The sequence below is a fragment of the Drosophila tropicalis genome, unplaced genomic scaffold (assembly GCF_018151085.1).
Source record: "Drosophila tropicalis isolate 14030-0801.00 unplaced genomic scaffold, ASM1815108v1 contig_859, whole genome shotgun sequence".
In the NCBI taxonomy this organism is placed as follows: domain Eukaryota; kingdom Metazoa; phylum Arthropoda; class Insecta; order Diptera; family Drosophilidae; genus Drosophila; species Drosophila tropicalis.
The window spans coordinates 9,117,443-9,133,345 of NW_027173353.1; the positions used below are offsets into that span (position 1 = coordinate 9,117,443).

At 36.7% G+C, this 15,903-nt stretch overlaps 1 protein-coding gene across 1 annotated transcript in view; it reads right to left on the reverse strand.

Moving 5' to 3' along the window:
* LOC137582233 (uncharacterized) overlaps positions 1 to 15,903 on the reverse strand; it is a 54,256-nt gene that overhangs the window by 16,709 nt on the left and 21,644 nt on the right. Inside the window, exons 3-4 of the mRNA XM_068296695.1 lie at positions 14,869 to 15,215; positions 1,843 to 1,942 (exon numbers count right to left, since the gene is read on the reverse strand). Coding sequence (XP_068152796.1) covers positions 1,843 to 1,942; positions 14,869 to 15,215 — 447 coding nt within the window. The remainder of the gene's footprint in view (positions 1 to 1,842; positions 1,943 to 14,868; positions 15,216 to 15,903) is intronic.

Below are 15,903 nucleotides of genomic sequence, written 5' to 3' on the forward strand. Positions count from 1 at the left end.
TCATTTTTTTTTTTTTTTTTTGGTTTTTTTGTATTTTTACAACTTTGTTTTTATATGCCAATTGCCATGGCTTCTGCTTCTCCTATTCTAATATCTCCTCTGACTGCTCGTATTCTCAGCTGCCACATAATTTGCACTTTTTGTTTGTTTCATTCTTTCCGTTTTTCTTTTTGTGTGTTTTTCGTTTTGTTTCCTTTGCATATTTTTAGAACGGGTCAACAAACTATAGGAAGAAGAATAAGAAGTAGGAGAAGTTAGGAGGTTTAGATGACAGCTTAAGCAGCTAGTTTACAGCTAATAGACAAGAGCAAAAACAAATTCGTTGACGATTCGGCTAAGAGAATTACATTTTTGTTTTATTACAGCCACTAAGCCTAATTGGTGGTGTCTGCTTTTCGGCGTTGTGGCATTTTAATTGATTGCCAAAGGCTGCGTTTTTCAATTGCCATTAAAGTTAATTATTTTGAGCGATTTCTCTCTGGATTAGAGAGAATGCCAATGAAATGGCCAATTCATCAGACTTGGTTTTCTCTTTCCAAGTAGGTCTGGACATTTCTAATTTTCGATTTGTTATGGTTATGGCTGTGCTGCAGGACTAATATCAAGTGTTGGCCGGATCTTGACAATCGACTAACACAATGACTAACATGTTTACTTGATTAGCTCACAATCAACTACCTGGCACCCAATTAAATTTAATTTGAAATTTCAAATGCACACACTCTCTCTTCTCCTTCTATATGCTCTGTTGGCTTGTCTATTTTCACAGAGTCAGCAAACACACACACAGACTTACTTGCTCACACACACACAGACACACATTGAACACAGCGTTAATCATAATAATGTCACCACTAATTGCATTGCGTATACGCACACGTGTACTTAGACCAGACTCAACCTCATAATTTGGAATTACCCATGCCAAGCTAGAATAAGCCACGCCCCAGGTTAGCAGTTAGCAGTTAGCTCCTCTTCCAGAGACTTAGCCAAATGTGTTTATTTAACATTTGTGCAAGCAGCTTTGCCTGCTTCTGGCCATAACATGGTTAGTTCCTTGGGTTTGGGGTCATGGAAAATGAGTTAAGTTGTTGCCTTGTCTGACATTTATGTGCATATACAATCATGAGTACACACACACACACACTTAGATGGGGGTGCCAAAACTGTGTACACCACTTTCGATATATGATGATTTACATACAAACATATATGTAAGTTTGGCATAGATAGATGGACGGGGGCTAATGGCTGGTATAGGAATATGTGTTTACTTTTATATTTAACCATATTTGTGTGTGGTCTTTGTCTTTTCGGTCAATTTGCTAAAGTAAATTTACAACATTATTCATCCGTTAAGTTGGCATTGTCATAAAGAATACGGCCATTTGAATATACCATGCAGAATATCATACCTATCAGATGGATATTTAAGCAGTAACAATTTCAATCTAAAACATCCCAGCCAATATCCTTTAAGAGGAACGTTTCTTGTTTCTCTGGAAATTTAACTTTCTACTTGAAAATACATTCAATTTAACAGCTTTTCTTTCTATTTCCATTGATTAGGTTTTCCAATCAAATGTAATTTAAAATTATTGACTCTCGATTTTATCGTATTTTGCTTTTATTTTGTTTCACTTTATTTATTTGGTATTTTTAGTTTATGGACCAATTTGGCAATTTCACATTTTCATTTAGCGTTTTTCGCATAAAAGCAGGAAAATTTTAATGCAAATGAAATGCAAACAAGAGGCAGACTGCACAAAATTATCGCGCCATTAAATCGAGATAGAAAAACGACCAACGCAGGAAAGAGAAATGATAATAGGAAAAACTTACCACCAACATAGATGTCAACCTGAGTCCAATTCAACTTGCTGGCAATACTCTGGATGGCCAATGAAATCGCCTCAAATGATGGCAGAAAATTGCTCGAGATCTGCAAGAATAAGATAAGACCGGCAAATGTTACATTCACATTGAGTAGGAAAGAGCGAGAAAAAAGAATGAAAGGAAAAGAAAGCAACTTAAATGAGACCCAGACCTCGTACCATAGAAAACCCCAGACCCAAGACCATAACTCACTTTGTTCGTTCCTCGTTGTTATTGTGCCATTTCAAGGTATTTATTTTGTTGTTTCTATTTTACCTTTTGCCTCGACTGGCAAATGAAAATCTAAACAGGACTCAGTCTAGTGTTAGTTGCCTTCTTGTTTGTTAAAGTGAAACAAATTAAATGCTTAAGCATTGTGTACAATGTGCAATTAAAGAAGGCTTAAAGGAGGTGGGGAGGGAAACTAAGAGGCAAGCAGCGATTGTGTCGAGAGGGGCTTGCCGGGGAGAAACAAAAGACCTGGGTAAACAATGAGCAAAGCTTTAAAGAGAGCAAAAAATGGTCTGAAATAAATCTGGCCATAGGCAACAACACTCAAGAGAATAAACATTTCTAAAAATTGCATGCATTAAGTCATTGAGCCAACTCTGAGATACTCTGTTGTCAAAAAAAAATACAATTTAAATTCTCTTCTTCAAATATTTACAATAGAAAAGCAAATGGAAAGCAGAATACGTTTCCTTAAGTAATGACTTGTTAAATATCCAATAACGTTTTGGCGAAACAGATTTTTATAGAATTTACATTTACTTGGATTAGCCTTGTTATCCGCCAATAACATATTTCCTTTCTTTCTCCTCTTAAGTGTAGTTGAGTAGTGAAGAAACTATATATCGCATTCATTCACTTCTATATACAAATATATAAAATTTATTCCTTTGGTAATTAAAATATTTTAAATCGCTCCATTTTGAAGTGACTAAAGTGAAATTGTGTAGAAATTAAAGTAACTTAGTTTGGCTTAAGCTCTTATATCGACAAGTTTTAGTTGCTGTCCAGAGATGACAGGTTGGACGTTTTACTTCATTGACATGTCATGTTGTCCCCTAGAATTATGAGCACATGTTTGACTCGAAGTCGTTTTGGGCTGAGTTTATTTACGAGCCTCGTCAGACTGATAAATCAGCAGAAGGCACATTGCCATAGACAATTCAATCATGTTTAATCAAAGCATTACACTCCCTCATACCCTTGGTCACTCCTCCCTTTACTGTGTGTATGTTTGTTTCCCCAACAAACTTCAATCAATAATCGAGCCGCCTGCTCATGCCCCCTTTGCATCATCATCATCATTGAGCTGGGAGCGTGAAAAAAATTCGATTTTCTATTGGCATTGATGTGGGCCAGTAGGGAAGGCGGGCTGGGTTGGGGCCATGGGACAGACAGACGTCGAAGTTGCACGTAGCTTAAATTGTTGCTTTAAGTCTTCTTTTCCATTTTTGTTGTACCTTTTTGACCTTTTTTTATTTTGGTTTTGTTTTTTCAAAAGGTTTTTGTTGTGCTTTGAGTTTGCGCCTTGTAAGAACCAAAATCCTGGACCTGGGACAGTCAAGATTTTGTATTTTTTTTGTTCGGGCTTCATTATTTTGCCCAGACGAAATAAATTGAAAAATGTTACAAAATGAATACGTGTAGGCAGGTTCGGACACACACACACACACCAACCCACACCCATACACACTCCTAAAATTTTCTACAAAATTGAATTTCCAACGACAGAGAAAGCAATCAGCTGGCCGGCTGGCATAAAAGTGAATTGAAATGGGATGGTTAGGAACTTGGTGATGTGATTAGGCCATGATTTGCCATTTTTTGTATTGTTTTCCTTTTGCATTATGAGAAATAAATATAACCCATAATGGCCATTAGTTTTTCGTATTTTTCGGACTACTTTTTCTTTGTCGTTGCACGGAAATCAAAAAGGTTGGCATATTTTCGAAATGACGGATGAATGATGGTCAGAAGAAAGCTGATGGGCCTGGTAACAGGTTGGATTTGATTGCAAATAAAATTTCATGTTCTATTTCTTATAGATAAATCGACTCGAAGAATGCGCAGAAAAGTATGCTAATAAAATTTTATGTCACTTTTCAATGTTTTGAATTTAATTTAAACTTATATTTAGTTTAAACTTAATCAGAGCCTAAATAATCTAATTGTTTGGTTTTTACTGCCCATTAATGTCAAAAATGCAATCTATAATAAATTTATTTACAGTCTATTTAATTTGTCAATTATTGAAATCAAAATGATCAATTATCATAAATTGTTCAGTTTGAATATGATTTCATTATATTTAATCGTGTTTAATTGTTTTGTTCATTTCCAATTCCAATTAAACGAAACAAAATGTGACAAAATAAAACCAAACAAATAAACCAAAATTTAACTCTTGCCCGAATGTTAAAATAAGTGCAACGAATTCGCATCAAAGTGCATTTCTGATGTCTATTGACACTACGTGACCAGCCAATATGGTAGAAGCATTTACCAGTATTCGTCTTTCCCCCCCCGTTTCCCGATTGTCTGGCGGCTAAGTGCACTTGAGCCTCAACTGGGGAATACAGAAAGCGGATGCTTTTTAGTTTTTTCCTGCTGCTTTAGCGTTTCCTTTTTTCCTGCTTTTTGTTTTGGTATTGAGAAGGGGACAAATTGTTTAACGTTCAATCAATTTAATTAATTGCTTAAGGGAAAATACAATTTTTCGAGGCAGCCAAAACACAACAGGGAGAAACAGAAAGTAAGAAAGAAATCAAATTTCCGTTTTCTTTTCTTCAATCTCTGCGACTTATTCACAGGTGAATTTGCCTGCCTAAATCGAGGACAGAGTCAACATTAATCACAGCTCGACAAATATTTGACATTTGAAGAGAAATAAGAATGGGAACAGAATGCACGGAAGGGGAAGATCGGAGGTAAGACGGAAAGGAATCAGAAGATTATCCGCCTTTTGTTGTTACATTTGCTCTTTTCACAAAGCAGATGAAAATGAATCTCAGTACAAGCAACAATTCAAATTTATTCACATGTCAATAATTTAGTGAACTTAAATACGAAAGTTCAGTTGTTGTCCAAAAGACCTTATTTATTTATTGAAGTATTTCTTTTTTTCGTTTTTTGGCCTCCAAACAGCTGTCGTTCTCAGATAAAAATTAATGGGAATGTTCACATTTTTTTTATATGCCATCATTATTATCAATATACATACATATAACAATAAGAAGAAAGGGAAAGAGGCAAAAGTTTCATTCCTGTTATATTTCTTTTTCCTTTTCGGCTTTGATGGCCACTTAATTTGCTGTCATTTAACTGAAAATAAATGGCCAAGACATGCGGCTGCATCGGAAGATATAGACAAAATGAAACTTGTCGACCTCAATATACCCGTTAGTCAATACGTTATTCATGGCCGACATTCAAATTAGTTTAAGGGTATTAAAACTATATTGCAAATGTCACAATCAATTTGGTAATGTATTGTCATAATTGGTTTAGTTTTTCAGTTTCGTTTGCTAATTGGAATATCAGTTTTGTCTAAGCTTATAATTATGAAATTATGAAAAAAACCAACTGAAACCTAGACTATTTAATGAAATGAAACTCCAGAAATCAATTGATGGTGCTAAAACCAAACCCAAGAATCCATTATATCCTTTTATAGAATTAAGTCTTAAGGGGTTTTCTTAATCATTTTAAATTGTAAGAATCGTAGATGGATTTGTAATTGCCTGGATAAGTATCCAGGATTTATGGAGAGCCATTACATACATTTTAATGAACTGAGAATACCCAAATAGCCTTAGGCAATGGGTATAAATATACATTAAGTGGCCACAAAGAACCAGAAGGAAAAGTTTTTTCTTTCTTTTTATTTTTTGGTTATTTGGCTTCTCTCTAGCCTACAGTTGTCGGACGGCTTCTTTTCAATTTGTGAGAGCAAATGGCAGAGATGGGATATAATAGGAAGTAACCCATTTTTATTGTGTGCCAAAGTGCCAACAAACATTGAGGTGCTATAAAGTTACAAGCCGAAATATATGGAGAGAGTAACAAGAGAGAGGGCAGACAAGTTAGAGCCACAGCTGACTGACTTTTCCAAATGGCTGTCACTCACACATACATAAACCAACAAGAGACACATATATACATAAAAATACATACACTACCCTTTGGAGGAGTTTTGTGTTCTGAAGGAAATGCAAATCAGAAAATGCGCACGTGCTGCTATTCTCAAATTGTTTTCACTTTTCCTCAAGCACATGCCAAAAAATGTTTCTCGAACTGAAATTTCCTTTTTTTCCTCCACTTTTACTTTTGCCAGTTTTCGCCAGTATTCAATTGTGTTTCATTCATTTGGGAAGTTTTTTTTTCTCTCTGCCTTTGGAAATGTAATGAAATTCGTTTGTTTCGATGTGTCTTCTGCTCTTGGCAAATTGCTTTTTAATGCCAGCCAACTAGTTAGTTTGCTTCTGCTCCGTCTTGGCTCTTATTTTTTGATGTTGATGTATTTTGTCAGTTAAATTTTATGCAATTTTGTTTATTGCTAACGTTTATTTGATTCCCTTTGGTCATCACTCAGGAGAGAACGGAACTAAAGTAAATTACACAATAAATTGATATAATTTCTTTGCACTTTATTTCATTAAACTGACACAAATTGAATTAAAGTCATAAGCCAGAGAAATATTCATAAGATATTTTATTGGGTTGTGAAATTTTATTGGCCCATCAATGACTCATGCAAAATCGTCAAATTCAACAGAACAACAAAAGGAAATAATGTGTTTGGTGTATCAATTTGAAAACGACATCGAATTTCGATGTCAGCTTGAAAAAAAGAAACAGAATGAATTCCCCAGATTTATCTGAGCTCTGGTTAACCAATGCCTTTGACTTGGACCGCAGATCCTTGGATTATTTTCTGTTTAGGACTAGTCATCAACTTCAAATTCTTTTCACTTTAAAACGTGACAATTTTGTTTCACGTAATTCCAGACGCTTTTGTAAGTGAAACCTTTTACTGCTCTCAAGGACTTTTCGCCTCGCTTGGGTTAACCGTTTCATTTTTAATGCCGAGCAGGATAAAAAAAAAAGGAAAACACTCCCTGACCAATTACTTGCTTGGGTTCACCATCTACTCACATGGTGCTCGTTTTTTTTTTTTTTTGCCACTGACTTTTTGGCATCTCTTTTATGAATAATTGAAGGAACGGCACCTAAGTGGCAAGCACTTTGCACGAGTCCTGGCCAAATAAGGATCATTGAATTTATTATGATTTTTATGCAAATTGTTGCATAACCCACACCGAGCACCCACGGCTCCTCCCCTCTCTCCGTAACAGGCCACCAACCAAGGGGCTTATGATGAATGCAATTAATGGTGGCCCCAAGAAAGTGAACACTTTGTTTCACTTTTATGACAAGCAAGCCACTTAGGCCAGTAAAAAGATTTCAAGCAGAGAGTTATGTTGTATGTGTATACATATATTTTAGGGAGAAGGACGATGACATTATTTTCCCTTTAGTTAATTGCCCTTTAAGACAGTTTGACATTTGCGCCAAGCTAAACGACAACCCACAAGACAATTGCCAAGTGAAAGATGAGCACAGACTTGGGCAGCAAATTCGTGTCTTTGGATTTCACAAATGTCCTGGAAAAGATAAAGCGAAATTAAATGAAATGCCACGTGAGGGCTTTCGCAATGTGAGTAGATTTTCTTATAATTGATTCCTTTGAAGCTCTTTCAAGCCAGCTTAAGAACTAAATTCAAACGTAAACGTATTTTCACTGAAATTCATGAGCTGCACGTGTAGAGGACACGGATATCCTTTAAAACACACACACACACAACGTGCAGGGGCAAACAATAGTTTATTTTGATAGAATTCAATTTCAATTGATTTGCCTCAATGAGTTGGTTTGCTTGTTTGTTTGATTTGGCTTTGGTTTCGGTATAAAGGTATTCCGTATATCGGTTTCGCTGTCGTTTCATTTGGCTTTCCCAACCTCCCCCCCTTCCCATACTGCCAAAAAAATCAAATATGCCACGCACATGGCTCGAGAATGCAATGAAAATGAAATTGTTCTTAATTTGCGTGATATGAATCAAAAAACCATTCAACACCGCAAATCAAAAACCAATACACATGCAGACGCAAAGCCACACACGCACATAGGTATACATATATGTTAGTGTGTGTAGGGATGAAGAATAGCCATCCCTACCTGTAGGTTGGCTTAGAGGCTGCATTTGTAATCATGTGGCATGCATATTTAATATATATATGCCACTTGCAGAAGTCAACCGGAATGACAAGAGCGACAACCATAACAACAACCATTAAATATCCTACACGTTTAGATGCCAAAGTTCAAACTTATACAATTGTGCGTGTGTTCGACGGCACTTCCGTTGAGTTTGATTGAAGATTGAAATTGAACATTGATTAAGATGATTGCATGTGTATACATACATTTTGCTCGAGTGCCAAATGGTAGGAGAACCTTTTAACGAGAATTCAGGATATAATTTTGTATAAATTCAATGACTAAATAAAATATCTTTTTCGATCTTAAAAGAAGTAATATTTCTTATTTAAGTCATTTGAAATAAATCAAAAATATGATTCAGTGTAGTGAAATAGAATGGTGTTTCTCATCTAGAAGGCTATTTAGATACTGTACAGTTTTTCTTCTTACCAAATTGAAACTATTTTGAAAATTTTCAAAAACTCAGTTGAGTCAACAAAACAAGTTTAGTTAATAAATGAGGTGCTCAATGCGCAGATTATCTTATCTTTTTTGAATTTGAAGTATCTCATAAATGAATTGTTGAATAACTTACTTTCACTTACTTAATACTATAAGTGCAACAGTGTTGGAAAAGGTTCATTGAACTAATAAAAACAAACTGATATCACAAAATCTATTTGCATTGTTGAAAAACAAATACTATCTGCCACACATACCTATGTATGTACATACATATGTGATGGTTTCTTGGGGCGTGGTAACTGCAGGCGGTGCATTGACCCATGACGCATCGGCAGCAGCAGCAGCTCAATAATAAACAAACCAATTTCAGCATTGAAGCTGATGCAGCTGATTTTGCTTTCACTTCGTTGTGGTTCTTATCTTTTCTATTTTGCAGCTCTTTATCTCCTTCTTCTTCTTCTTCTTTTTGTTTGACAAACAAAGCTCCATTTGGTTAGCCATTTACTGCAAAATATTACGTATACGTAATGTGGACTCTGACTGAGCTGCATGGAAACGACAAATGGGGATAGGGGAAACCCGTAAAGGGAAAGGGAGAATATAGCATGATAGCCAACCGCTTGCGCTCTGTGACATTCTGACAGCTGTGCGGTAACTTTCATTATTAGCCTGGCTAAAAGAGCGGCGAAGTGGAGCCAGAAGAGACCAAACATGGAGTGCACTTAATTGTGTTTTGTGGGTCTGAGTCTGTGATCTGATGATGACTCCACTATAAAAGTGAAAGCAAAAGCGAAGAGCTTAAACTTGATATTAAATTTTCGACAAATTCGAAGCAGATTTAACAAGTTGAAATAAATTGCATTTTAAGCTGTAGATGCAAGCGAATGCGTTAATTGGATTACCGTGGAAAAAAACAAAAAAAAAACTCGAATGCCTAACGCAACTCAAGTGTCAAATTCAATTTTAGCAACCAATGGGCGTGGTCGGGCGCGTAAACAGCAATCAATCAGGGAAACAGACAGAGCGAGAGAGAGAGACAGAGAGGGTAAATCAATGACCAGCAGGACATCAGCAAAACATTTCTGCCTGTCAGTCAACGGAAATGAAAATATCTATAGCTAAAATAACTACAAAGGAAATGCCATTGAAACATTCTCTATTGGGTTTATGATGCTCTCTCTGGTAAACTCGACACCGAGATACATTGCGGACAGTAAAAGATTTAAGAGATAGACTTGACAATAGTTGGTTAAGTCCGAACCAGTTCCCGATCTAACTTAGTTTGTATTCACAATTGACATTTCATTAATATTCCAGTGAAATTCGTTTAAACTTAAGGGCTCCTAGATGGTTGTTGTCATGCAATGCTCGGAGATAACTTCACAAACAGAACATTGTGCTATATAACAGAAAACTTTACATAAGAAAAGAGAGTGGGGATGCCATGGAAAGTATAAACTGATGTAAGAACAGAGAATCATGCATAACCCATCATGTGCATATAAAGTATACTTGTATACTATTTCTGAAAGGTATCTTTCATTGTCATTTGGTTAAGTACTCTGAGAAATGGCTATATACTGCCAGGGTGTATGTGTTTGTGTGTGTATGGCTGGCTATAGACGAACTTATCCGGACTGTCGGAACGGATGTCATCGTTATCATTCATCGTTGCAGTTCTCAACTTGCATTCTGATTGTCAATTGTCAAACATGATTGAGTGAAAGGCAAATGCTGAGTTTTGTATTCACACTCGCTGCGAACTGTTTTTCGCCTTGGAAAACTGATTGACTGACTCTGTAACTGACGGACTGACGGACTGACTCACTGTCGGACTGACTAGCTGAGTGGGTGTTTGAGTGCATGAATCAACGAACGAAAGCTGTCCCCTTTAGGAGTTTCTCCCATGTGACTTGGCAGCATTTGCCTGCAAATTGTTCAATGAATGGCAAAGTCGATTGAGATTGGCAATGCATTTGAGTGATTTTACTTGTCGCCTGCGGGATTGGTTTCTCAGCTTTGCTTAGCCACATTAATCTTCATTAAATTGTTTTGCATCAGCAGAGTAAACCCAGAGGATTAGTTGCGTTCCAAATGCATAAATATGTGACAATGGAGAGACAATTGCCATCGTTTGCAATAAAAATAATAATAAAAATCTAAATAAACAACATGAATGCGTCGCAATGCAGCTACAGCTTTAGCTCTAGTTAACAAATGTTGGGAACCAAGAAATAAAAAGATTTTCAAGAGAGAAAAACTTTTGTTGGTTTAGCCTGGTTTTTTGCTCGTTTTCTTTTTTCTCTCTCACTCTCTTTTCTCTTCAATTTGAATGGCCATTATGGAAAACTAAGCCCGAAATGTGTTTGATACGGGTTTTTACTCAAACTCTTCGTTTCTCTCTCTCTCTCTCTCTCTCTCCTCTTACCGCTGTGCATTTGTGTGTGAATTGCTGTGGTATTCATTCTGTTTGCTTTGATACACAGAGCGGTTTCCAGGGACTTAAGGACAAAAAAAAGCACACAATGGCATCGAAAGTGGTTTGAAGAGAACCCCGAGAAGGGGCAGAAGAAAAACCAACTAAATTAAATCAGAGATGAAAATTTAGATATGTTTAGCAGATTTAAAATGATTGTTTCTTAACTATGAACAATAGAGTTGAATAAGAGAGTTCTTATAACCTTGCAGAATGAAATACACATTCACTTATTGACGTATTAACCAAACACTCATTGCACCCTAATTTATTTGTTCATTAGAAATTAAATTTTAATGATAGCTGATATTTTAGCTTTTATAGATTCACATACACTTATGATCTGATTCTATTAAGAAACAAAGTTTTTCGGTGGGAGAAATCAAATCACCAATTTAGAAGACCATTGGGCAGTGAACTTGCCAAAAGCAACTTAATGGCTTTATCATGACACTATACCTAAGAATCTCTTGCTACTCTTTGTGATTGTTAGGATTCCAAGGTGTTCCACCGAAGTCAACAACTTTAACTCTGAAGGTGTAGACTAGCTATTACTTGAAATAGTCCAACAAATTTTAGACTAAAAGTTGTGAAGCAATTTAATGAATTGTGTAAGAAATTTATGTTATATAGTTAGATTTTACTGGCAATCAATTTTCATATGCCAGAAATAAAACATATTCGACATTTGTGATTTTGCAATTTTGGCAGTAGCACGAGGAATAAATAATGAAAATGGGAAACTTGCAAATTGGATTGCACAACTAAGTTAAGCTTCAGTTAGTGTGTGTGTGTGTGTGTCTGCGTGCGTGTGAGTGAGTGCCAGTCTGCCTGTGTGCGTGTTTAGGCATTTGGGTCTTATGGGCCAAGTGGCGTATGCGCAATGTTCAACACTGACAAGGCTTTAAGCTGTCGCTTTCGTTTGTCGCTGTCGCTGGCATTGTCGCCATTGTTGTCGTTGCTTTAAAAGGCAGTTGACTGCACAGTTTGGCTCTTTTGGCACTCTCTTTCTCTCTTAGCTGTGACATTCCCAAGGCGCTGACAGTTTGCAAATTTCCAACTCTCCCAGCTCAGAATGCTGGGTAGTGGGTAACATGCCGACAAACGCATCAATTGCAACTTTTGTATGCCGCTGATTTAGGAATGGGATTTGCAGCTGTTACTCATTCTGGTGGGTAGGCAATAGCATTTTCGCCAGGGCATAAATACTGCACGAGAGCATAAAAATCACACTTAATTGCACTTTTTGTTACATTGTTGTCGCGCTGACACTGCCCGTTCTCTAGTCGCATCATTGTCCACTACTGCTCGTCCCGTTTACCGTCTTTTTATGATTCTATTCCTTAGTCATTTTGGCTAGCGTTTCTTTTTTTTACGATTCTCAACGAAATGCTCAAGGTATTACTCACAATGTAAATGGGAAAAATGATAAAGTGACTACAACTTGAAATGCTTTTCTGTCCTGTCAGCCGTAACATTTGACCAGCTTAGCCGTGGAATGCATATTTTCTCTTGGATATAATCTAGCCTGACATTTCTTCTTCACTGAACTCATCACTAAATCGCAGATGGACAAAGTATTTATTATAATACGAGAAGAATTAATGTCTTTGAGCTTGGTAAAGGTAGTTCTATGACAACTTTTCAAATAAAAATGTCAACTAAAAATATTAAACGTGACTGATTTAACCTTTTTTAAGTGGAATGAAGGCAGACATGAATAAATTCTTAGCCAGTTTGTGTTAGTTTCCAGTCTGACATTTTTTGAAGTAAACTACGCCTTTTAACTGATTTTTCTACCCATATCCAATTTGGCCAAACATGGCTTCTCTTTCTATCTTTCAAATTGTTTATGTCCTTGGGAAAAAAAGTTTGTACTTTTTATCGGTTGAAATGTCATTGAATTGAACTTTGTTCAATTAAGAAATATGTAAATAAATGAATAAATGCAATTATTTCTCGTTTTTGCTGGATATTGCCTTTATTATTGTCAATTAGTGGTGCTTAATTGAAATCTATATGTAAAGATTTACATATATAGAGAAAAAGGAAACTCAATTAATCTTGTTGGAAATTGTGGCCTAATTTAATTTGCATCTCGTAAACCACAGCAGTAATATCATTTTTTATTTGTATTTTGTTCCTTCTTATTTTCGCTGTTGTTGCGAAAACAAAAAATAAAAATAAAGAGCAAAAAATGGAAAAAAATAATAGCATACTTAGGAGAGCATAGAACGGAAATGGAAAAGAAGAGGCAGCAGAAAGTGTGGTCATTAGAAAGACTTAGCCGCGGGGACTAAGTTTTTGCTGAGCATGCACTTTGCTGTTTTTTTTCCATTTCCCTCTCCTATAGGGCTTGAATTTATCTTTCCTCTGCTTCTCACATTGGTTGACTGTTTTCTTATGGCTTTTTATGCGAAACTTTATCGATGCATTTTTCTTTTCTTCTCCCTGCCTTACCCTCTTCTAAGGTTTTTCGCTTCTTGTATATTATGTATGTATGTCCGGCAGTTCATCTCAAGTGGCTGCTGATGCTTCTGCTGCATTTGATGTGCATTTCCATATTGTTAATAACTTTCCCTGCTCATACTCAAACTGCCATAAAGCTCTTGCCCAGCTGCCCATGACTAAGCAACATTTTTGTTTATGATTGTGCAGCACATTTTGCTTTTATGTTTATTTTGCCAGGCTGGGTGGAGCAACAGGATGGGGGGCAAATGGGTTTTCTGTTCTTGTTTTGAGTGATTTAAATGTCTGCCTGTTGGCAACGTCCTCGAGGCTATCAGCATGCATAAAAATGCAGAATTTATGATCATATTTCTTGCATTTGCCTCGTTCTATGGTCGTTTGTCAAGAGTGACTCCCCAGTCATCCCAGTCCAACCCATTAAAATTGTCAATCAATTCAGTTTTAAACTTTTTTTCATTAATAATAATAAGTTGTCTTCGAATGACTTGTTCGTTTTTAACGAGTTTTCCGACTCAATCAACTGTCAACCGAGTTAAGGCAAACATTCGAAATTCATCACTTTTGGGTTGTGGCAAGTGCCGGGGGGGAGTGAAAAGTGTAGCAAGTGGATGAAAATGTGAAATTTTTATAACAAATTTGCAATATACTTCTGCAACACTTGCCGCAAAAAGTAATTTAGACTCCTAGCCCTAGTTTTGGTCTATGATTAAGTTAAATTTCCTTAGCATATTTTTCTGTTAGTCTTTGCATTTACCATACCGCATCACCCATCGCCCATTTGCCATTTCCTGTTTTCCAGCTGGGAAGTAACCTTTAAAAACTTGGCTTGATGAAGTTTTGTGGCTCGACTCGGCTCAGCTCTTCTCGACCTAAGGCCATATTTTAAACAAAAATTTCACATTTTACTGCCATGAAATGCTTGTGGGGCCATTGTGGATTTAATTCTAGTTATTTTTATTTTCATTTTTCCTTACACCACTCGTTCTCGACCCCTATGCTTGGTATTCTCATAGTTACATAGTTTAAGATGGTTTCAAGTGTCGCTTAATTAAGCCAACTATGCTTAGGTCATGATTTTGTAAATGTAAGTTAATTAAGCTTGAGCTAACAACAATTTAAAATATTTCATCTTCATTTTAGCTGAGACTAGGAGAGAATGTAATCTCTCCACAAATAATAAGATAATAATGCTAAATAATTGGTAAATATATCTTGTGTAGCATTCAATTTCTTTTTTGACTAATTAATTCTGTTAAAATTGTATTTTCTTTAAACTGAGGTCGATCTTTATTCATTTGTATACCATACTCACTTTCATTCGTGGACACGGCCATAAGACGATGCTCTTATTATAATCGTGAGCCAGTTGCTCAGCCAACTGATGACAGTGACCCAAACTGCGGGCATCATTCCAGTGTGTTTCCTTTCCACGTTGTTGCTGTCGCTGTTTCTGTTGCTCTGTTGCTGCTTCTGATAAAGCGTCTGCTGACAACTGGTGTTGGTGCTGGTGTTGCTGACGTGGCTGCTTCAGTGCTGGGTCAATGTCCACTTTGGCCACGTCCACTTCGAGATTGGTGTCTACATTAATGCCCGCATTTAAAGTCTTTACAACGCTCGTGTATTTCGGGAGCTCGAGTAATTTAATGAAGCCACTTAAATCTGTGCGTTGGCAACATCATTATCATCATCATCAGCAGCAGCAGTAGAAGGAGCAGCCGAAGGAGTGGCAGCCAAAGGAGAAACGAAGAAATAAAAGGATACATTTTATATAGCATATAAAAGAAAAAATACATTGCATACATTTAAGCTCAGTCTGTTTCAGTTTGCGTGTGTGTGTGTGTGTGTTTGCGTTGAAGAGGTGCAGTAACCGTTACTGCTGATGAAGGCAACTTGTAAAGGCAACTCTCTGTCTGCAACAGCAAACGTTTGCTCCTCCGCCCAATTACTCCCCCTTTCCACACTTGATCAAGTGGCCCTTTCAAGGTTCCCCTGTGCTCATTGCCTGCTAACGGCCTGCCCTTTGCCATGGGGAGGGTGAAGTAAAGTGGCAAAAGTGTTGAGGAGTTATGAATGTGCTGTGTGATTCACGTAAACTGCATGCTAAGTTGTTGATGTGAAAACTGCCCCCTTTCCACACCCAATCTTAGATCGGTTATATGGTAGTTAACATAGTGTAGTTAAGATGAGGGAAAACACTTGGCAAGAAGTGCCAACTGCCAAAGTGTTCTTGATGGTCAAAAAGTTTTTTTCCCCTGTTTTTGTGCTCGGCAAAAGCCAAAGTTTTGACCACAAGTTAAACTTTTACGATTTGGTTTGCTCAAATATATATTTTAATTACGAAAATGGT